Here is a 25,158-nt window from a genome sequence, read left to right as displayed (position 1 = left end):
GTCAGCAGTCACATCATCAATAAATACAAGAGAACCAGTTCCATTGGCAGCCATACATGCCCACGCCATGACACTACCACCACCATGCTTCACTGATGAGGTGGCATGCTTAGGATCATGAGCAGTTCCTTTCCTTCTCCATACTCTTCTCTTCCCATCACTCTGGTACAAGTTGATCTTGGTCTCATCTGTCCATAGGATGTTGTTCCAGAACTGTGAAGGCTTTTTTAGATGTCGTTTGGCAAACTCTAATCTGGCCTTCCTGTTTTTGAGGATCAGCACTGGTTTACATCTTGTGGTGAACCCTCTGTATTCACTCTGGTGAAGTCTTCTCTTGATTGTTGACTTTGACACACATACACCTACCTCCTGGAGAGTGTTCTTGATCTGGCCAACTGTTGTGAAGGGTGTTTTCTTCACCAGGGAAAGAATTCTTCGGTCATCCACCACAGTTGTTTTCTGTGGTCTTCCGGGTCTTTTGGTGTTGCTGAGCTCACCAGTGCGTTCCTTCTTTTTAAGAATGTTCAAAACTGTTGTTTTGGCCACGCCAAATGTTTTTGCTATCTCGCTGATGGGTTTGTTTTGTTTTTTCAGCCTAATGATGGCTTGCTTCACTGATAGTGACAGCTCTTTGGATCTCATCTTGAGAGTTGACAGCAACAGATTCCAAATGCAAATAGCACACGTGAAATGAACTCTGGACCTTTTATCTGCTCATTGTAATTGGGATAATGAGGGAATAACACATACCTGGCCATGGAACAGCTGAGAAGACAATTGTCCCATTACTTTTGGTCCCTTACCAAGTGGGACGCACATATGCAAACTGTTGTAATTTCTACACCGTTCACCTGATTTGGATGTAAATACCCTCAAATTAAAGCCGACAGTCTGCAGTTAAAGCACATCTTGTTTGTTTCATTTCAGATCCATTGTGGTGGTGTATAGAGCCAAAAATGTTAGAATTGTGTCGATGTCCCAATATTTATGGACCTGACTGTATATATATATATATATATATACATGCAATGGGGGAGATTTACTAACATTAGAGCATTCAGTATCTGGTGCATCTGTGCATGGTAGCCAATCAGCTTGTTCAATTAAGCTTTGATAGTACCACCTGGAAATTGATCGGTTTCTATGCACAGCTGCACCAGATTTTGTATGCCCCATTTCTAGTATAATACTCCAATGTATATACACTGTATGTACATGCTGACATTCTTGTTTATTTCTTAACTCTGGTTTGGCCACCTGCTTTGCATTGCTACATCATGATTGTACTGTACTGCTCCTTCCCACAATATAATTATATGAACCGGCCAGATCATTTAAAACAATGTACCCCCAAGGTAGCGGATATTTTATAATAACAGCTTTTGAGTAGAGGTTCCATTAAACCACTGACTGGCTAATCAACAAATGTCTACATAAACAGAACAAAGATATGCATGCACAAGCATGTTAATGTACAATGAATATAAAAACGTAGTGAAATAATAGCACAACAGTCTCCTTTAAGTAAACCTGCTTTACTTTAGATAACAAATGTTCTGTTTCCGTATTAAAAATTGTATTGTAAACAATAAAGCGTTATTGCTGTTTACATTTGCTTCGTTAAGATTAAAAAATTATGTATGGCGCCAAATGTTCCTTAATTTTGCTGAAGTTAAACAGCACTTTATGGAAATTATGGTGCACAAGAAGCGCTCGTCCAGGGGCGGACTGACCAGTCGAGCACTCGGGCACTGCATGAGGGCCCGGGGTTAGTAGGGGGCCCCATGAAATGCCCCTGGTACCTTTTTTATAGGCTTTTTTGAGTGTGGGCAAGGACACAGGGGCCCCATGATCCCCTATTGCCCGGGGGCCCCATGAGTTGTCAGTCCGCCCCTGCGCTTGTCCATTCTCATAGACACCCACTCAAAGTTCCTGAAGTTTTGGGATCTTAGCAAAAACTTTAATGACCAATTAGGTCTGCACCGCTCCCTGCTATAGATTTGGCTATTAGCACAGCCAGTTCCAAGATGGCATATTGCATTGAACTGCACAGGTCACGTTCCTTCCTTCTTTTCCTGAGTAAAGTCCACTTTTTCTCTTTTCCTCCTGGTTCTCTCCTCCACCTTTTCTTTTTACTCATTAGGCCGTCTTCATCATTTGGTGGCCTTCTCATGCCTTTCTCCTTTCTTTTCTGGTTTCCGGGCCCCCCTGTCCTGAGAGTTGGAGCCCTTCCCCTCTCTCCCCCCACCTTTTCTTTTTTCTTTCTTACCCCAGGGTATACAACCATATAGGCAATACTTTCCCTACTGATCTGCACTATATGACATAAAGTTATTGAATTTGCAGACTTTCTGGACTTGCCCTTGGCTAGTGAAGAATTTTGTATAGTTTTGAGATCACTTGGGCTAGTTGTATGTTTCAGCGCCAAATAATGTACCCTTTCTAAGATATTTTATTGTACTTCTCTGGGTATTGTCATTTGTACCTTTTGTTATTCAACTTTGAAAACCTTAAAGTGGTTGTAAATCCTTACATATAACCAGTGTAGATGAAACAAATAATTTTACATACGTTGTACCTGTTTATCTATAGCTGTCTTTCCCATACATCCATTCAAAGTTCAGAATTTACAAAGGATCTCTCAGCTCTGAAAAGTAGGGGGCGGGGAGCTGAAGTTACATCAGTGAGGTGAGCTCTGAGAACTGATTGGAGGGAAGAGACCCCCCCCCCCTTCACACAGCACACAGGAACAAAGCTGAGGCTGTCAATCACAGGCTGTGCCCTCCCCTGTCACAATTTGAAGTGACCCATGCTTATAGCAGAGGACCAAGGCAGCAGACAGAAATGACACTTAGTATTCTGGATTGAGACAAGTGTACACTATAGAGGAATGTGCTTGGTTCATATTTCATGTCTGAGGTTTACAACCATTTTAATAAAAATATTTGTAAAAGATTAAAAAATATACAATCTGATGCTTTCCTGATATATGCTAAAAGTATATTATGTTTACATACTGTAAAAATATCCCAAAGCACATCACAGAACATCTGTAGAGATTTTATTAGCTTACATTCAAAATTAGTTTATTTCTGTAACAAAATCCTGTAATTATTACTGCAAACTTTAAAAAAAGGCTCTCAGCAGTTTTTGGCACTATATCAGACAAACAAGCCTAGGTTAAACTACTCAATCTAGCCAAACAAGAGACTTAAAAGATACTTTTATCTTTATCCTTGATCCAGGGGCTGTGTGTGTAGGAAGCTATGTGGTTTGCAGGCCTGGAAAAGGTCTCTTTTCAAAGAAAACAGAATGGACTTGAAACTTTGTATTTTCTTTGTATTAAATCTCTATTTTTTCATCAGAGGTTTTCTTGTACAAGGATGTTCTACAAAGGCTTATGAATGCCATCTAGCCTTAGAGCACACCACTGTCCTTAGGCATGAGAAGGACTGATCGTGAATTATTGACCACCGTTAGGCAATTTTACTTCAATAATATCTATAACGAGTCTTTCATTTGTAGGCTAATAATTAATACTGGTAACACAAATGCCAGTGTCTCTAGGAGAAATCCTTCTCATTGGCCCTGATGACTTCTATACTGTGCTAGACTGAAGGGGCCCATAGACATTAGATGACAGTCTCAGCCAGATTTGGTGACAATCCAATATCTATTGGGGCAGTGCACAACAGCCTTGCAGTTTAAAATTATTTGGAAGCTTGAAAAATGTTTTGGTCTTCCATGACCCTAAATAGGAGAACTTGTACAACTACAGCACTTCCATTTATGGCAGCCATAGATGATTCAAATTTCAGCTGGTTTGGCCTGTTCTGCTGAACCTGTTGAGATTCTAAACATCTATGGGCGTGCTGACTGTACCTAAGTCGATCTAATGATCGACTTGGGTACAACTAGTCTGGCAATTATTTACAGGCTATAGCCATTAGCAATAATCACTATGTTTTCCCAGAAGAGACAGCTCCCCACTGGGAGAACACAATAGCACCACGGGAGGGATTCCCACATAAGCTGTGTTTTTAGGGGAATCGGGCAATTTTTTAAAAATAAAATCGCATCATCTATGGCCTGCCTTAGTGGAGAAACCTGGCTGAACAGCTTGCTATAATGTTTATGGCCAGCTTTAGGATGTCCATGGACATGCATGTAGCTGTATGTAGGCATCTGATGTGTTCACAAACTTGATTGCCTGATTCTGTTGAATTCCTTGGTTGTTGCTACAGAGAGGGGAGAAGAGCTAAGAAATGCTACTGCCATTACTTACCATTGCAGGGAACAGCATAGTTGCTAACATTTAAAAAAAGTTCTAGGGACACCTTTGTGTCCAACCAGCCAGTCGAGGTGAGGAATAAGACTTTCATTTAAAGGGGTGCGGTTCTATAATAGCATATCCTTAACCTAAGCTCAATGGAAGTATAGCTATAGCTATGTTGCTGGTGCTCAATAAAAATGTAAAATATTGTAAATTAAAGCAGTATTAAACCCAAAACCAGACATTTAAAATATTGCAGCTTAGATGTGGTGTCTGCATTTTACCTTTTTTGGCTTTTTTTCACTTGATCTGGCTAGTAACACTCCATCTGTATTAGAGTGTCCCCACTCTGGATGAAGGAGCAGCGGGGAAACAGCAGCATTGCCAGTCTGAGGGAGGGGAGTGTACTAGCAGATTTAGATACACTAACAAATTGAAGCCAAACCCCAGCAGTTACAGTATCTGTTTTGTTGATTTTGAGATAAAGGTTTTACATCAATAAATAAAAGCTGATCTTTGTAAGCACCCCTGCCAATGTTAAATGGTTTGTCTCCACCCAACTAATACATCTGCAAGAAGGCTTGTTCTTTTGAAAAACAACAAACTTACTGGCTGGATCACTAGGTGAAAATAGAAGAAGCCTAAAAAGAAGACGAATACAGCCATCTCATCTAAGAATTGAATACATTTTTTTTTAAATGTTTGCTTTTTGGTTTAATACTGTAGTAACAAGGGGGAGTGCTGCTAGGATGGTGCAAGACCTGGTGCTCCTCTGGATACCCCATAGAGAAAAATGATGCTGAATAAGTAGCAAGCTTTCGTAAATGGTGTGCCAGCTCACCTCTGACACATGCCTGTACCCTCCCAGCATACCTCTATACCCCTCCAAAAATGTCTGTAACCTGTAACCCCAGCACACCTCTGCCTCTAACCCCCCCCCCCCAGCACATCTGTGTATACACCAGCAGACCAGTGCCTCCAATGCCACCCCAGCACACCTCTGCTTCCAATGCGTCTTCCCCACAAAACTCTGTATCCCCCTGGACACCTCTGACACCAAATTCACCCCCTTCCCCAGCAGACCATTGTACCCTCCAACACTCCTCTGCAACCAATGCCCCTCCCAGCACACACTCCCAGTATACCAATGCCTCCAACCCCCCCCCAGTACACCAATGCCCCCTGTACACCAATGCCCCCCTCAGTAAACTAATGCCCCCCTCAGTACACTAATGCCTCCAATGTTCCCTCGTCAGTACACCAATGCCACCAATGCTCTCCGCAGTACACCAATGCCACCAATGTCCCTCCCAGTACACCAATGCCCCCAAAGCACTCCCAGTACACCAAAGCTTCCAATGCCCCCCCCCCTCAGTACACCAATGCCCCCCCTTTAAGCACACCAATGCCACCAATTTCCTCCCCCAGTACACTGATGCCCCCTGCAGTACACCAATGCCATTAATGTCCCCCCCCATGCACAAATGCCACCAATATCCCCCTCATTACACCAATGCCCCCCCATACTCCAATGCCCCCCAGTACACCCATGCCTCTAATGCCCCCCTTAGTACACCAATGCCCCCAGTGCACCCATGCCTCCAATACCCCCTTCTGTACACCAAGGCCAACATTTCCCCTCCTTCATACACAAATGCCCACCCAGTACAGTGATGCCTCCAATGCCCCCAGTACAGAGATGCCTTAAATTCCACCAATGCCCCCCTAGAACACCAATGTCACCATGTTCCCCCAGTACACCAATACCACCAATGCCCCCCAGTACACCAATACCACCAATGCCCCCCCAGTACACAGACACCTCCAGTGACACCACTGCCACCAAAGCCCTTCCTCTGTACACCAATACCCCCTTAGTACACCAATGCCTCCAATCCCCCCCCCCCTCAGCACACTGATGCCACCAATGCCCCCTCAGTACACCAGTGGCTCCAATGCCCCCTTTCACTACACCAATGAAACCAATAACCCCCTCAGTACACCAATGCCCCCTGCAGTACATCAATGCCACTAATGTCCCCCCAAGTGCAACAATGCCACCAATACCCCCCTCAGTACACCAATGCCCCCCATACCCAAATGCCCCCCAGTACACCCATGCCTCCAATGCCCTACTCAGTACACCAATGCCCCCCCAGTACACCCATGCCTCCAATGCCCCCTTCAGTACACCAAGGCCACCAATTCCCTTCCGTACACCGATGCCCCCCAGTACAGCAATGCCTCCAATGCCACAAATGCCCCCAGTACAGAGATGCCTCCAATGCCACCAATGCCCCCCCCAGTACACCAATGCCACCATGTTCCCCCCAGTACACCAATGCCCCCCTCAGTACACCGATGCCTCCAATACCCCCCCAAGTACCCCAATGTCTCCAATGCCCCCCCCAGTAGACTGATACCTCCAATGCCCTGCTCAGTACACCAGTGCCACCAATGCCCCCCCAGTACACTGATGCCTCCAATGCTCCCCTCAGTACACCAATGCCAGCAATGCCCCCCAGTCCATCGATGCCTCCAATGCCCACCCTCGGGACACCTATGCCATCAATGCCCCCCAGTACACCGATACCTCCATTGCCCCCTCAGTACAACAATACCCCCCAGTACACTTATACACTTATGCCTCAAATTCCCCCTCCCAGTACACCAATGCCAACATTGTCCCCCCACAAGTACACCAATGCCTCCAATGCCCCCCCCCTCAGTACACCATACCAGCCCTTCCCTCAGTACAACTGGGTCACCTAACACCTCATCCCCATGATTTGTGCAGTTACCCTCATCCCGGTTCTGTTATGTTGGCAGGCAGCAGGAGTAAATACTGAAGGTGGACACGGAAGATTTGAGCCCACCCACAATATCACGTGGCAGCATCACACAACCACTCCTCAGCAACTATTCAGAAGCCAAAGTGCCTGTCCAGGAGAGACATCCTGCGGACTGTCCCAGAAAATCCGTGACTGTTGCCATGTATGGAACAGTTGTGGTCATGTAGCAGTTAAGTTTGGGAATAATACTTATGAGACTGTCAGGCAACCTAGCTGAAACTGTCTGTACTGGGTGACTGTCATCTCATGTCTATAGATAGCTTTAAGCGATCCTGTACTTTGCTCATTCTGAGCAGGGAGAGTAAGAATCATTTCCTTACCTTCCACACACTTACCCTGTGTCTTATGTGCCTGACAGGGACAGAGAAAAACCTCTCATCCCATGCCTCGGCACAATGTAGCACATGGTTCCTGTCCAGCCAATTGCCATGGCTTCAGTGGTGTATTTAGGATTTGTGCTGCCCTAGGCAACACAAAAATTGGCACCACTCCCCCCCCCCGCAGAAAAAACCTGACATTGACCATGAGCGCCCCTGCCCTCCACCCGAACCTTCCACTACCACTGCCCCCCATACACCAGCCACCATCTCCCATTTCGAGAGAGAGAAAGCTACTCACCTTCACAGCTCCGGACATCCCCAGGAACGAGAGTTGGGCTGTGCATACACCTTCATGGAACCCACAGCATCTCTCAGAACCCACCAGGTCCCCATGCGGCGTGTGTCCCTTCTTCCATCCCTTGTTCCAAGGGGCAGTGCTGCCCCCCTGAAGAATGCCACCCTAGGCAAATCCCTTGTGGTAACTACACCCCTGCATGGCTTAATAAAGTCTAAACCCTCACTCAGTGGTGTCTTCCCAACTGGCATGGTCACCCAATGTAATCATGTGTCATCCAAAATCATAAGTGCAATTTCCAAATTAATATGTAACTAAAGCCAAAACCTTTTTTTTTTTTTTTCGTTTTGGATCGTGTGGCGAGGGATTAGAACACCTGTCAGACTTCTATTGCTGTCTGTGACCCTGTTACAGAGATTCACCCAATCTATTTGTCCTGTTTACTGTTATCATCAAAAGTTAAACTGAAAAAAAATCCCAAAATTTATGTTGACGTCAGAACAGCAAAGGCAATGATATTTTGTTTTACTTTTGGGAATGTGGCAAAATGTCAAATACCTATTTTTACCTTTTATTCTATTTTGGAAATTATATGTAGCATCTTTTTTACAATCTGAGTATTTAAATAAAGTAGTAGTTAAATCTATTTCTGATTTATTTGCAGGATAACTGTACATAATTGTTATTTGCATACGCTATTAGATCAATGTATTCCTTCTTTAAATCAGTTCATTCTTTTGCTTCCCTCCCAGCTCATATTTTCACAGTAAATATTTGTAAGCCTAGTTGCTGTCGATATAAGGAGTGGTTGGGAGTAAAGTTGCTTAAGGGTGAATGTAAACATTCTTTTCAGTTCTCACAAGGCCACTAACTTTGCAACAGACCTTTTGCCAATTCCACTGTACATAAAACAGTTGCCAGTTTTGTGAAACCTGGCTGATGTTCCTCAAGAACTTAATAAAAAACACAAAAGTGTGGGTCCCTCAGTGCAAAAAAAAAAAAAAATAACTTGCTTGCATGATTTCCACAAATATGTATAGAAGTTGCAGGGAGTTTAGATGGGTTATGCGTTTGCTCTCCAATGGAGAGAGATGGTTAGAGATGTTTAGTAGTCCCTACAGAAAAGCTACATTTTATTTTGTACGATTATTTAGATATAATTTCATAATCTCAAAAGACGCCGTCATTTTTTCTCCATGGGTCAACTAAAATCATATTTCTGCTTGGAGAATCATGAATGTGAATGAATTGAAATGTCCTTTCCAAGTATACATTGTTCACACAATAGTCAGACTGAACATACAGATATTACTTGAGTGTGACAATGCCATCACAATCAGAAATTTACTACCACCATTTGGAGATGTTACTACACAACAAGGTCCCCCTTTACATGGGCACCCATTTCAGTAGGGATCCTAGACTAATTCTCTTACTGAGTCAGATCAGAATGAAGGATGATGGATGTAACATATGTGTCATCCATATCCATTACAATGTTTTCTCTATCTTGTGTTGGAGCAAAAAGGGACAGTCAGGTTGGTAGAAACATTTTACAATCTGGGTGGGCATAAGTGGATGCACATCCGCTTACATGTGGCCACCCACAAGGATACATTGCAGTCCGTTGTAGAGTCACCTAATCACAGCTGCTAAACCTAGTATAGACACCAACTCAAAATCAAAAGTCATTGTTTTACTAATAGCAAAGGCTTCGGACCTGGTGTCTATATTAGGTTCATCAGTTGGTATTGTATGTTTTTGAGTTGTAGTGACCGCTCTGATTGAAGGAAGTTGGCATTCACCAAAATGATTACCCCTACAGTTTTCTTATTTAATAGTTTATGATAATCTAATTACAGGTCAAAAACAAACTCATGGGCCCCATATCAATTTGGCCTTAAATCTTTAAAGTTACATTCCTGGCAGACAAACAAAAAACAATAAAAAAAAATCACACATTTCAAAGAGGTAGAGACAGCCCTGGGGGCCAGTAAGGTGTGTTGAATGCACATGCTCTGTCAAGAACAATGTTGAATGTTTGTTGCTTCTCCATCATTGTTCAGACATAGGTTGGGGACAAGGAGGTGACCTAGTTATATTACATTACTGCATTTGACAAAAAGGTCACCATCTGGGCTTTGTTGCCTAACAGGACTGTGTAAAACTCAGCACTGAATGGGCATTAGTACAAACATGTACCTCGGACATGGCCGATGACAGATCTGAGTGCCGGCCCCTCGTTGCCGGTACCATGTGACCTGCTGTGACCAATCACAGCAGGTCACATGACAGTTGTATACAATGGATGGCTTCATTCATGCCATCCATTGTATACTAGTGTCTAGCTGTGAATGGTCACAGCTGATCACATGCACATGTCATGTGATTAGCTGTGGCCAAGTCACAGCTAAGCACAAAAAAAAAAAAACCCCCGAATGAATCAATGTCATTCAGGTAAATGCTTGCTTACAGCAAAGTAAATACTGATCACTTCCCTACTTCCCCAAAGTAGTACAATGTTACTATGGTAACATTGTACTACTTTGGGCATAGTGAAATATGAAAAAAAAATCTTAAAAAAAAGAAAACAAATTAATAAAAAATTTTAAATAAAAAAAAATATATATACATATATATTTTTTTCACACTGTCACCAGTCAGTGTCCCTGTTCACCGCCATGCTAGTTATATGATGACGCTGTACTGCGCTGGTGACAGTATGTAAAAAAAAATTGTGAAAATAATTTTTTTTATTTTTTCATTTTCCGAAAAATTATGACAAAAAAATACAACTTCAAAAAACTCGCCATGCCTCTTATGAAGTACGTCGGACTGTCTACTTTGCAAAAAGGGGTCATTTGGGGGATATCTGTACTGTTCTGACATTCTTGGACCTCAAGAAATTAGATTGGCTGTCAGTACTTCAGGATTGATCAATATTCAGATCTATACCATAGTTTGTGAACTCTATAACTTTCCTACAAACTAAAAAATACATCCTAATTTGGGTTATTTTCACCAAAGACATGTAGCAGAATACATCTTGGCCTAAATTTATGAAGAACAATTATTTATTTGTAAACTTTTATAACGGAAACAAAGAAAACGTGTTTTTTTTTCAAAATTTTCGGAATTTTTTGTTAATTTAGCAAAAAATAAAAACTCCAGCGATGATTAAATACCACCAAAAGAAAGCTCTAGTTGTGTGAAGAAAATGATAAAATTTTAGTTTGGGTACAATGTTGTATGTCCGCGCAATTGTCATTCAAAGTGTGAGAGCGCTGAAACCTGAAAAATGGCCTGGGCAGGAAGGGGTAAAACTGCCCGGTATTGAATTGGTTAATGAGCTTAACTGACCATTAGAGGAAAGTGAGATACACATGCTCTAACCTTTTTGTGGTGTTACCTGGCTGTCAGTCTGGCTGTGAAGGTCAGCTACAGTGATGGATGGAGACGAGGTGAGTACAGGGCTCTCTGCAGATGTCTGTTTGATTGATGGTGCAGGGCTGCAGCCGGAGCGTGGAGCGATGGGGGGCACCTCAGCATGAGATGTGGAGGGCTGAGGTTGTGTTTCAGTAAAGGTTACAGATCTCTTCTGATCTGCTGTAAAGAAAATAAAAGATTTAAAGGGATCTGTGAGAACACAGAGAACTACAAATGAATACTGTATGTTAGTTTATTCTGGCTGTAATACACAGGATACTCGAGTAGAGAAAAAAGATTGACTAGAATTTAGGTGTCCAGGTTTCAGATGATCCCCCTTGCCCAAACGTGAAGGGATATTAACACAACTATCTATCATGGTGTGCTAAAAGTATTAGCAAGTTTCTCCTTATTTAATTATTTCATCTAATGTAGAAGAGAATACAAAGGTTACACGTTTAAGAATATGTCTTGCTTTTCTGTTTTTCTCCAGAGAAAAAAATACTAAAAAAATCCCCAAAAGATTAGGGTTTATGAGGATGACACTGTACAAGTACGCCTGGAGTATGAATTAAAATTTTCTACCGTGTAAAACAAGATAGCACAGGTCAGAAGGGTAGAAAGGAGCAACAGCATAATATGTTTGTGTATATATTGTCAGAGAGCTAGGCTCTGCTACCAGGGGTGGACTGACAACTCATGGGGCCCCCGGGCAATAGGGGATCATGGGGCCCCTGTGTCCTTGCCCAAACTCAAAAAAGCCTATGAAAAAGGTACCAGGGGTATCTCATGGGGCCCCCTACTGACCCCGGGCCCTCGGGCAGTGCCCGAGTTTCCAGATGGTCAGTCTGCCCCTGCCTGCTACTATATTAGTAGGATTAAAGCCTACACAGGGATCGCACAGATGCAGAGTAAGGGACTCCGGTTCTGAGGGGAGACAACTGTTTGTTTTTCGGTTTTATCTGAGTTTTGTAATTCCAAGATCAAGGTCTGGAATCCAGAGACTTTGAAGAGTTTTGAGAGGGAAGAAAACTCTACCCTTGTCTTTGGATCTTGTCGGTCTGCACAGACTTTATAATCTAAGGCCTGATAGCAAATCAGGGACCCACCCTCCCCAGAAATTCGCAAGGGAGGAATCAGAGGCAAGCATGTCTGCACAGTGTGGGTGAAGTCTGTGGAGGAACAGAGGCCCTAAGCCTGAAGTCCAGAATGTACAGAGAGAGCTGCAAAAAGTACAGAGGTGTATGGAAGCACAGTGGTGCTGTGTAATGGTTGGAGGGCGCAGCAAAAGTTCAAGGTAAAGGCTTAAACAGCAGGGCTGAGAAAGCAATCCAGGATGCTAAAAGGCATTTATGTTTCATTTGTATTTTGAAGTGATGTAATCCTTGGGAGGGTAACCTTTTGTATGTTAAACTTTTGCTTTTTGTCATATATAAAAGTGGACCAAAAAGTCCTGAAACTGTTTTTCTAGCAAGTGGTTAGCTCAAGTGAGGGTTCGGGGTTAGCTCAAATGTGTGTCCAAATGGCAGGTCTTTTTTTTAAATTCTAGTTTGTAGTCAGTTTTATTTAAAAATGTTGCAAACAAAACAAACCAGAAAATATTTATTTTCTGCTTTGTTTTGTTTGCAACCTTTTTAAATAAAACAGCAGCAGATACAGGCCCTATCCAAGAGGCATATGGTGGCACAGGGGCCAGCTCCTACACCTTGATGGCTGCTGCTGAGTGCCTTACAGAAATTGCTCCTGAAGGACAATGTTGTTGTTGGATGGAGAGGATTTCCTCTCCATCCAGGCACTAAATAAACAGGACAGATTCCTTTCTGACAGGTGAAGGGCTTCTAGTCACCAACAAAACCAGTATTTTGCCCACTTTTTCTTTCTCTTACAGAGAGCTTTTAACATGCAGCTCTCTCTCAGGTAGCTTTCCTGAGTCCCAGGCCAGCATACCCTCTTGCTTTAGCCCTTCCTTCTTCATCCCACCTGCTGCTGGTCAAAAGTGGAAAGCAAAACCTGGCTCAGATTCCACACTGCCAAGGTAGCTTGGAACACTCGAACCAGATTTCACCTTAGTTCCCCACATATGACAGCATTCAAGGTGAAACACATTGTCTCTCAACCACCTCACTTTTCTTTATGTCACAACATATATTTTTGTAAAGAGCACAGGTTTGTCCTGCGCTTTAATTCAGCAAAGCTGCAAACAATCACTGGCTTTTCCCACTCATGACTCTACAAATCCTCAGGGCTCCAGAATCCAGAGCAGTTGATAGTATAAATGTGTCATCTTGGCTTCTTACCTACACATGGTGAGGGACTCCAGGGTTTATGAGTAATATGGAGAAAAAAAGCATTTTGCTTTCTTAGAATTTTAACAAATCCCGTTCTGGTTCCTGCAGCCCAGAAACGTTGTAGAGCTTTGACTGGGAATAAGCCTCCTTTGCTTGGACCACATCTTACCTGGTAGCCAGACTTTGTTATTGTTCTCAGCTGTGCATAGACCTTTATACTGTATACAGGTGAAACTCGAAAAATTAGAATATCATGCAAAAGTGAATTTATTTCAGTAATGCAACTTAAAAGGTGAAACTAATATATGAGATAGACTCATTACAAGCAAAGCAAGATAGTTCAAGCTGTGATTTGTCATAATTGTGATGATTATGGCTTATAGAACATGAAAACCCCAAATCCACAATCTCAGCAAATTAGAATATTACATGCAATCAATAAAACAAGGATTGTACATAGAACAATATCGGACCTCTGAAAAGTATAAGCATGCATATGTACTCAGTACTTGGTTTGGGCCCCTTTTGCAGCAATTACTGCCTCAATGCGGCATGGCATGGAAGCTATCAGCCTGTGGCACTGCTGAGGTGTTATGGAAGACCAGGATGCTTCAATAGCGGCCTTCAGCTCTTCTGCATTGTTTGGTCTCATGTCCCTCATCTTTCTCTTGGCAATGCCCCATAGATTCTCTATGGGGTTCAGGTCAGGCGAGTTTGCTGACCAATCAAGCAGAGTAATCCCACGGTCATTGAACCAGGTTTTGGTGCTTTTAGAAGTGTGGGCAGGTGCCAAGTCCTGCTGGAAAATGAAGTCAGCATCCCCATAAAGCTCGTCTGCGGAAGGAAGCATGAAGTGCTCCAAAATCTCCTGGTAGACGGCTGTGTTGACCCTGGACTTAATGAGTGGACCAACACCAGCAGATGACATGGCTCCCCAAATCAACACAGACTGTGGAAACTTCACACTGGACTTCAAGCATCTTGCAGTGTGTGCCTCTCCATTCTTCCTCCATACTCGGGGTTCTTGGTTTCCAAATGAGATGCAAAAGTTGCTCTGATCAGAAAAGAGGACTTTGGACCACTGAGCAACAAGCCAGGTCTGTTTTTCTTTAGCCCAGGTAAGACGCTTCTGACATTGTTTGTTGTTCAGGAGCGGCTTGTCAAGAGGAATACGACATGTGAAGCCCATGTCCAGGATACGTCTTTGTGTTGTGGCTCTTGATGCACTCACTCCAGCCTCAGTCCACTCCTTGTGAAAGTCCCCAACACTTTTGAATGGCCTTTCCTGACAATCCTCTCCAGGCTGCGGTCATCCCTGCTGCTTGTGCACCTTTTCTTCCACACTTTCCCTTCCACATAACTTTCTATTAATGTGCAATTAATACAGCACTTTGGGAACATCCAACTTCTTTTGCAATTACCTTTTGAGGCTTTCCCTCCTTATGGAGGGTGTCAATGATGGTTTTCTGCACAACTGTCAGGCCAGCAGTCTTTCCCATGATTGTGATTCCTACTGAACCAGACTGAGAGACCATTTAAAGGCTCAAGAACCCTTTGCAGGTGTTATGGCTTAATTAGCTGATTAGAGTGGGACACTTTGAGCCTAGAATATTGCACCTTTTCACAATATTCTAATTTTCTGAGATTGTGGATTTGGGGTTTTCATGAGCTGTAAGCCATAATCATCACAATTATGACAAATCATGGCATGAACTATCTTGCTTTGCATGTAATGAGTCTCTCATATATTAGTTTCACCTTTTAAGTTGCATTACTGAAATAAATGAACTTTTGCACGATATTCCAATTTTTAGAGTTTCACCTGTATGTGAGGTGACTGATACTCTCTCTTTCCTGCTCTCTTTGCTCTGGAAGTCTGTCGTTGTATGCAAAGGTTGAATGCTGACAGACAACTAAAGAAGCTACATGTGCTGCCTGTTTATTATGGGAAATTCTTTAGGAGACACCCTGTTGGTCAGGAACTGACATGATTTTTGTTATTTGTTCAGACAAGAAGATGATTTTTTTTTTTAGGGCTTGTTCACACCAGGGATATTGGGACTGTACTAGGCAGCCTTGCTTACTACAGTCCCAAAGCAAGAAAGGCAAAAAGCCTTGTTGCCTACGAGGCTAGTTAACACCACAGCACTGCAGTGGAGTGCACTGGAAAAGAGTACTGCATGCACTACTTTTTTTACAGTAGTATGGTGTGCTGCAATCCATCGCACCATGCTGCCAGCCAGTAGAACTGAAATAAATGTCACTTGTGAAATTTCAATTATATTCTAACAAAAAAGAAGCAAAAAAAACAGTGCTATCCTCTAGGACTGGCACATTGCCACTGTTTCCTCCCAGCATATACCAGCAGCTGGTGTGTACAAGCCCTTATGCTATGGGCTTACTGTACAAAGCCTTTCTACATTGAAACCATTTGCTGCATTTCTGAATAAAATTGCAGGACAAATCTACTTGAACTTTTCCTAAGTGTCCATGTCTCATGCATGTTTAACACTGCCACTACCATTTGAGCCTGTCCCCCTTATAATATGGTTCTCGGATTTGGACAGTGGCCTAAAGAGACATAAAATGCTTGTAAAACAGCTTATGTTAGCAAACACTAAGGCAGGCCATAGACAGTGCAAACTTCTTTCCTGCTACCACATCAGTGTTGACAAGGGAATCACGCCCAATAAGCCATTGTATTCTCCCAGCGAGCCATTGTATTCTCCCTGCTGAATCGGCCAAGATTCAAACCATCTATGGCCGGCTTAACCAACAGCAGACTAATCAGCTACTGCAAATGTAACAGCTGACTGAATTGCACCAGGCCTCCTTAGAGGGACAACAGCCAATACATCTGTCTGTACAGTAGCAGATACAGATATCCAAGAGGCATATGGTGGCACAGGGGCCAGCTCCTACACCTTGATGACTGGTGCTGAATGCTTTACAGAAATTGCTCCTGAAGGACAATGTTGAAACCTACCTCAGCATCTTTGAAGAGATACAAAATGAGAGAAGCTGCCCAATGTCAGAGCTTACTGAGCTTCAAAGAGGGCAAATTGTTTGTGCCCACTTAGCTGGTGCCTCTGTGACTGAAGTTGCCATTTTATTTGCCATGTCGCGAAGTACAGTATCAAAGGTTAAGACAGCATATACAGTTTTTGCAAAAATGTCACCTGTTAAGCATAAACATGGTCAACTGACCAAAAGAGCCAAAAGGACATTGCGCAGGATTGTGACCCGGAATAAGAAAACAACTGCTGCAAGAGTGACTGCAGAGCTCAATCTCAGTCCCATGAAGATAGTCCTCTGACGGTGGAAGGAATTATAAAGATTATGTATGGATAGGATTTTTCAGCAGGGAGTTATATCTTGTTCTGATGTATATATTTTGTCATTAGGTTGTGTTTCTGTTTGTACATGTTTTGACTTAAATTTGGATACAATGGGGCCGATTCACTAAAATATAAATACTGCATGAATTTTTGAGTAATAACATATGAGGTATTTATCTCAAAAGTAGTTAATTCACTAAAAAACATGCATTATTTACCGAATGTGTTAAATATTTATGAATTGCGATATTTAGTGTTTACATTTTCAGCTATTTTTGGCATTTTTTTTTTTTTTGCAATTTTTTTTGCAGGTTAACACTGCACCAGAAGGCACACAGCAAAAATGTGAAACTATGAAAATATTCTAGTGTGCTTTCATTCACAAAACGATCTCCCTCTGATGAAATGTTACCATTTATTTTCATTCCTAAACTCAGAGGAAAACATCTTCACAATGATTTATTGTATACTTTTCACTTCCTGGCCAGTGCAGAGTTCCTCTAATTATTATTTTGTACTTTTCTAAAATACCACCAGCAAACACCAGGTGATAAATAATGAATGTGTGTGTGTATTTGTGTGTGCATTGACTGTAATGACTTATCTAATTTTTTTAGTGGTGTTTATCTCATTATTTTAACAAATATGTGGTATTTACCTCACATTCAGTATTTTACTTTGATGAATTGACTCTTTTATTATCTCATGCAATATTTCCAAAAAATGAGTAACGTGACCTTCATATCGCATGCGGTAACCTTTAGTGCAGGAGTATTGAATTAAAATTCAAGGAGGTCCGGTCACTAAAATTTTCTTCTGGCCAAGGTCCGAATAGGGTGTGCCCATCAGTGTAGCCCCCTTACATAAGGTGTCACCTTCATAGTGAAACGTTTATCATGTATTCCCATCACAACAGGTGTGCTCATCAGTGTGCTCCTTTACCTCAGTTGTCCCTATCAGAGTGCCCCTTTACATCAGGTATCCCCATCACAGTGCCACCTTACATCAGGTATTCGCATCAGAGTGCCCCCTTGCACTCAAAGTACCTCTTTCTATCATATTTCCCCATCAGAGTGCCCCTTTACATCATATTCCCCATCAGACTGCCCCTTTCCATCACATGTGCCCTTCAGAGTGCCCCTTTCCACAGTATGTGCCCCTTTGTGCCCTCTTAACATAAAATGTGACCGTCAGAGTGCCCCTTAGCATAAAATGTACCCGTGAGAGTACCCCTGAACATAAAATGTACCCGTCAGAGTGCCCCTTAACATAAAATGTACCCGTCAGAGTGCCCCTTAACATAAAATAAGGGGCATGCTGATGGGCACATGTTATGTTAAGGGATCACTCTGATGGGCACATTTATATTAAGGGACACTCTGGTGAGCACATTTATATTAAGGGGCACTCTGATGGCACATTCTATGTTGTGCCCATCAGAGTGCACCTTAACATTACATGTGCCCACCAAAGTGTTCCTTAACATAACATGTGCCCATCAGAGTGCCCCTTAACCTAAAATGTACCCATCAGAGTACCCCTTAACATAAAATAAGGGCATGCTGATTGGCACATTTTATGTTAAGGGGCACTCTGATGGGCAGATTTATATTAAGGGGCACTCTGATGGGCACATGTTATTTTAAGGGGCACTCTGATGGGCACATTCTATGTTGGGCCCATCAGAGTGCCCCTTAACATTCAGAGTGCCCCTGTAAGACTACACCCTACCTTGAGGGCAGACAGGAGCTGTGCCAGGATCCTTGCTGGACGCTTGTGTACAGACAGGGAGCGGGAGATGGAGAGACAGGTGAAAGGGGCGGAGCGCACATGTGATGTCATGTTGCCATGACAACCGCCCTGCTCAGCAGCGGATCTGTCATTGTGGGCTGACGATCTGAGCGCCAGTGCTGCTGGGGCCGTTTGCAGTCCACCATTTAGGGACCGCTGCTTTAGTGAATTGACCCCATTTATTAATTGCTTGTTTAGTGAGTGGAACACATCTGTGAAGCTTTATCTTGAATGAAGATATGATTGATAAGTAGAAAAACTATTTTTGTTTTCTTAGAATCACAATAGAGCACATTGTGGGTCCTGGAGCCCAGAAGCTTTGCAGAGCTTTGGGTGGGAATACACCTTCATTTGGTTTCTGGGTTTCCTTGCCTCATGCATGGTTTACTACTGCCACTATCAGTTCAACCTGTCTTTGATAATATATAAATATATATATATATATATATATATTTTTTTTTTTTCAAATGATATATATATATCCTAAACTGAAATACAGAATACGTTTTCAGTAAATATATAAGTGCAAAACTGGCTGAGTTATGATGGGTTCCCTATGCTGTGTCTTTTATTGAATTAATTGTGGAGGATACCTTTTACCATGCCATTACTACTCAACCAGGAGTCTGTGTTGGCCCACACGTTTGTCAACTGCACTTGACTGAGTTAAGACATAAAATGAACCTATAATTTGACATTATTATTGGCGTTTGTGATTTCCAAGGCACAAATCTAGAACAATAATGCAGATCAAGACTTCATGTGATTTTCTAATGCCCATGCTTATTATGATTTTGTGATTCAGTGCTGAAACCAGAGAAAGTCAGGTAGTTAGTATTCTAAGAAGGAGGTCAGCCTTGGCTGCCCTGTATGTCTATCACCACCGATCATCTTTAAACAACTATCTATGTCCAATGTAATTGCATTGTTTTGCACTTAGGGCTTCATGACCTAATTGTAATGCCCCACACTAGAGTGTAGTGTGTTTGGATGAGTAATTGAGAAGGCATTGATTATATCTATAATTCCTATCTTTGCAGATGCAGGACCACAGAAAAGTGGGAGAACCTCGGCACAATGCTCTTTGCCTTACTGAATCTACTCCTTCAACTAGATTTTTCTAGTTTAAATGTTTTCAGCATTGTCATAATGCATTCAAATATAAGCTGTTCATGTATTGTTAGTCTAATAGAAGACCCCATCTATTTTACATATTTTTTATACTGATATACCTGTATATACAGTGTATATATATATATATATATATATATATATATATATATATATATAATCGCTATCATGCTTTAGAGAGCTTATTGAAACTTTGAAACTGTCTCTGCAACAAAGGAGCTTGCATTTGAAAGTCCCTATTGCAGTTATGCACTTACTTAATAGGGCCACCATGGGCAGAAGCCCATTAACCTACTGAGTAAAAAAACAATAAAACAACAGAGAAAAAATACAAACTACTTGCAGATCGTGATTTCGGTAAGTATAGGTATAGGACCCTAACCACAACTTAGCAAACATTCTGCCTCTGTTACCTGGCCATATCCCAAATAATCATCACTTGAAATAATTTTTGGCTGACACACCCGCTTTTGTTTTTAAATTACTACTACACAGTAGTAGTTAAATTACTATTACAATAAACTACTTTATATCATGTGGGTGAATAAGTCACCTATCTAACTATGTTGGAAGAATAGCTGTTATGTTTTAGTGGAAAGCAATGTTTTCATTGACATAAATTCCTCAGTTTGTAAAGCTCAGCACTGGGATTCACCACACTGATTTCAGATATTTAGCGTATTTAGCAAAGAATGTATTACCCCATTACTAGTATTTAATATCTTACAGGGGCATATAAACAATTATTTTGGGCAAGGTCATGTGGTTTCAAGTATAAGTATCACATACCATGGAGGAGTTGAATTAGCTACAAACTTGCCAGCTTGTTTGATGGGTAACTCCCAGACCTGAATAGCAAACTGGGAGAGGAGTCTTTTGTGTATGGGACATTAAGCAGTATTTTACAAAGAAGAACATGACAATCACAACCAGAGTGACAGAAAGGTATAAACTATGAATGAAAAATGACATATTTCATTTAATTTAAAATCTTGGATAACAGGTGTACTTTGTGTTACCAATATCTCACTTTAATCCCCATTTTATACATGCTTGATTGTGATAACATTTAGAAGACAAATGATTTAGTAGTGCTATGAGTTCTATGTTAAAATTGAATAGAGCCTAACCTGCTTTTTGATCTTCCTCTCGTATCTGCTTGGCTCGAGGTTGTATGCTCCTACGAGTAGTTGAGAGTCTAGCCCCATGGCGACTTCTTGGTTCAGTTTGTGTTTTCTGACGTGAAAGTAAAGGCCTTCGTAGCTGAACCAGGTGAGAAGGAGAGAAAGCCCCCTGTTACACCACAATACAGGGGACATATTAACACTCAGGAAGAATTATAGTAAATAGTGCGAACAAGGTATGGCTTGGTTCAGTAAACCTCAACATCTACATGGTTGCCTACAGAGTACCAAGAATCAGTTATAGACTCAGATGTGCTATTTATGGCTGTAAATCAAGATGTTAAACATTGTCTACAATTCTAGGCATGCTTATGTTAATAACACACATTTGTAGAGCTAACAGGTCTGTAGTTCACCACACTGTAAGTGGAAAGGTGAAATACTGCTCTCTAGATTTAGGTGATTACATAAATACTCATTAACAAAACAGACAATTTCCTGGTGACATTTATACACATCTAATAGGAAAACATCAAGTAACTGAGAGGTTAGTCACAGAAAGATGTGAGACTTACCATTTTTATATTCAGACCTGTCAACTCCAGTGAATTGAGCAAGGGTGTAGGAATTATCAGTATATCACCAGTAGTATTCCATGAAAGCTTAACAGTCTTAGTATGTCAGGTTAATATTTTACAACGCATGCAAAGATATTAGTTCTACGGCAGCATTTGGAAATATATTTTCTATATTGCCATTTTGCTGAAATATGAAATATAGTGTATCATTCATAAATATAGAATTGTAGCCAAAGGTACTCAGGTACTACTCCAAAATAATTCAAACATTTATACAAATATTCAAGAAATTTCACAGAATTAGCCAAGCAAACTATGCTAAATTTTGAAGAAATTCAAAAATTGTTATATATTTTTAAGACTTCTTGTTCTGTAATTCTGCAGGATTCACTTTGTCATGGTGGTCAATTTACAAGGCAATAAATTAATATGTATTTAGGAATGATACAATTATTTCATTTGATTATGATGTGCTGTTTTATGCAAAATGTGAAGATATCTTTAGAAATGTTTAGCCTTCAAATGCATGTCTTTTGGTAACCAAAAACAGAAAGGATGTAATATTAAAAATATATATTTCAACTAGCAAAAACAAAAGAAATTGCAAGCTATGCTTTGTAGCATGTTACTGAAAAGTATGATATGCACCAGGTTACTAAAATAAAGCTCAATTACAGGCATTTTTTAGTTTTAATTATTAGTTGGCCAGCTATTTTTGAAACAAAAATGCAGCTTTTGTTTTAATATTCACCTCCCCCTTTACACTGTCTCTGTGATGCAGTGTCCATCCTCTTTCTGATTGATTGATGCTTAGTAACATTCAAGCCACTCTCTTTGAGCCCAGGGCATGAAGGTGACACCCCCTGGGGGCATCATCAAGCTGCCCTGGCCTAAGGAGAACAGTAGAGAAAACAGTGCCACTTCATTGAATGGTATTGTTCTCTGATGCATTTAGGACCGACTTATTACCTGAGGAGGAAGAGGACCCATGACATAACTTGACCAAAAGGAAGACTCATTGTAAAAAAAGGCATTTATAAGAAATACTTTCCTGGAGAATATATTGTTCCAAATATCACATTTCAAAAGTCTAGAACTTTTGTCAAATGACCTCTGCTCAGTAAGGGTATCCATCTAATGACCTCTGCTTAGTTTGACTATCCACTACTCTTCAACATAAGTCACATCACCAAAATGCCTCAACTTTCAGGAACTAGAAAGAGCCCAGAAAAAAAGTAAAAAGTATTTCAGATCTTCAGTTACTCTTTACCTATGAATCTCATTAAGGCAGTTATGATAGATTATGTTAACCTTGGTATTTAGACCCGATAAAAAGCAAGATACCATTCTGTGCAGACTTACTTTTGGCCAGTGCTTTAAAACCCTGACCAGTAAAGTGCATATTGATGGCATTGTTGTTAATAGTGATGTTATGCTAGCTAGTATTTTATCCAAGTAAAATGAACAAGTATATTCATACTCTACTACCTTTTGCAGCTTCAACAACTTTAAAAGTAGGTTTTGTATTAGTTGTTTGACATTTAATTTGGACTTCTCTGATGAACCTCCAGAAAAATTACAGGGCTATGATTTAGAACCTACTGCAATACGATTATAAATATAGAGAACATCGGGCATATTCCTTTAGTAAAGCAGGGCTGCTGCTGTTTGCAAAACCACATTGATATGTCAGCAAAATGTATATTTTGAAAGTATAAAACATTGCACCTACCAAAAACTGATTGCTGGATGCTATGCACATAAATCATGTTATTTGTATATTTGATGTGAATAAAGCCTTTGCAATTTATTAACCGAGTTGAGTCTGCACGCTCTATACTTCTCATTGAATATTTTTTTCTCTTAATTACTGACCTTATTCAGAATAGGACCGCAAAGTGGTTTCGAAATAACCAGTTAAAATCATTTGTACTTAATTCTAGTGTGGTGTTTACCACAGATAACCTGCATAAGTAATTATAAATTCATAATCGTGTGTATGCATTTAAATGTTTAATAATTGTTTATTTTAACATATACATACATCTAAGGATATCTTCACATATAGAATATAGAGAGGAGATGAAAATATTATACATTTGAGTTCTGTGCTGTCCAGCCATATGTTTACTGTACTCCACCTCTGCCATCTGATCAAAGTCACATACATGAGTTTTGAAGACTCATGGAAGGAAGATGCATGTATGAGGTTGAATAATTTGCTGTATCATACCGCTATCTGAATTATGTCAATATCAGTATAAGTATACAAACTCTAACAAATATTTTTGAACACAGAATAAGTAATTTTGCATCCAAGACTATGCAATATACTGTATTTGATTAATATTGCTAATATATATATTGAAAATATTGCTCAACGCTGTGAAATACATACTACATGTAGTGGCACAAACAGAGACAGACAGACATGATGGTGATTAGAGAATTATAATAATGAAACAATATTATCTTATTATTTTTATGAGATATAAAATTGTTTGATTATATGCTTTTTGCATATAATCATAGCTATACATATGTATAGTATATATATATGCCTTTATAATATAGTAAATACAGTAGAGACATGCTCCAGTTCAAAGCAACAAATCACAAGTCAGGAATTAGTTTTCATTAGGTCTGTACTGTATAGTATAGCTACTGAATGCTGATTGCTTGCTATGAGTTATTGCAAATTACTGCCAAGTCAAGGTCATCCAGTACCCAAGGCGAAGATGCCAAACTGCACCACCCTTCCACATGACATGGGCACCCCGATCATCTTCTGCAGCTGGGATATAAGATACTTGCACTACAGCACTGCTTCTGCCTGATGTCAGTGGCAATATGCAACATATTGCCACAGATTTCCAGTACCCAGTGCTAATCGCAGTCCCCTCAGTACACCACTGGTGCAGACAATGAAAATCCTCACTGGAGATATCCCAGCTCCTCTGCTCAGACACCTCGGGGTTTATTTACTAAAGCTGGAGAGTCCAAAATCAGACTCCCTTCTGCATAGAAACCAATCAGCTTCCAGGTTTCATTGCCAAAGCTTCATTGAACAAGCTGAGGTTAGAAGCTGATTGGTTTCTATGCAGAAGGGAGTCTGATTTTGGACTCTCCAGCTTTAGTAAATAAACCCCCTCCTGTCAGGCAGAACACCCCCCAGGTAGCAAGGTAGGTTATTAAAGATGGAAGGGGTGGAGAAGGGCTCTCAGTTCTATGTAATTTACAGGCTGCTGCCTTTTCGTGCACCTCCTCCCAACATACATAGACACTGCGCCAAGGACAGCTTCACCTCCTGCTACATCCTCGCCCCAGTCCTAGCCCTAATCACTGCAAATATGATTTCAATGAAATACAATAAGTTGCATTTATCCACATCTAAAGGGAGCCAGTTGGCCTTCATAAATCCTAATGCTGTGTGGCTTGTGAGCAGATGGACTGAAGCATATAGTGATGTTGTTCAGCTCATAGCAACCAACCAATTTTTGGTTTCATTTCCAAAAATGCATTTGATTACAGCTAGACAGTCTGCACTATACATCATCACATACAGCACAGTGCATACGATGCATAAGCCAAAACCACAAAATAAGCAAAGCATTGAAAGTTCTACAGAGCCCTTAGCTAGCATTATATAATAATGAAGTCAACAGGGAGTAGCAGCTGAAATTACCGAGTCCAAGCTACATTATGCATCAATAAGTTTAGTTTATGAGATGTTGAACTGTAA

At 41.0% G+C, this 25,158-nt stretch overlaps 1 protein-coding gene across 9 annotated transcripts in view; it reads right to left on the bottom strand.

The window, feature by feature from the left end:
* Positions 1 to 25,158, bottom strand: part of UNC80 (unc-80 subunit of NALCN channel complex) — a 223,535-nt gene that overhangs the window by 8,247 nt on the left and 190,130 nt on the right. For 5 of the 9 annotated variants that reach the window (XM_089672076.1, XM_089672101.1, XM_089672119.1 and 2 more), the window contains 2 exons: positions 20,845 to 21,007; positions 11,150 to 11,346 (listed from right to left, as the gene is read on the bottom strand). In XM_089672076.1, the coding sequence (XP_089528202.1) occupies positions 11,150 to 11,346; positions 20,845 to 21,007 (360 nt within the window). The remainder of the gene's footprint in view (positions 1 to 11,149; positions 11,347 to 20,844; positions 21,008 to 25,158) is intronic. The other 4 variants (XM_089672110.1, XM_089672129.1, XM_089672147.1 and 1 more) reach the window with 2 other exon arrangements.

The sequence above is a fragment of the Staurois parvus genome, unplaced genomic scaffold (genome assembly GCF_062004578.1).
Source record: "Staurois parvus isolate SC_StPar_1 unplaced genomic scaffold, SC_StPar_1.0 ptg000011l, whole genome shotgun sequence".
Lineage (NCBI taxonomy): Eukaryota > Metazoa > Chordata > Amphibia > Anura > Ranidae > Staurois > Staurois parvus.
Note: the sequence above shows the minus strand (reverse complement) of the source record. Positions and strands in the feature narration are given on the sequence as shown.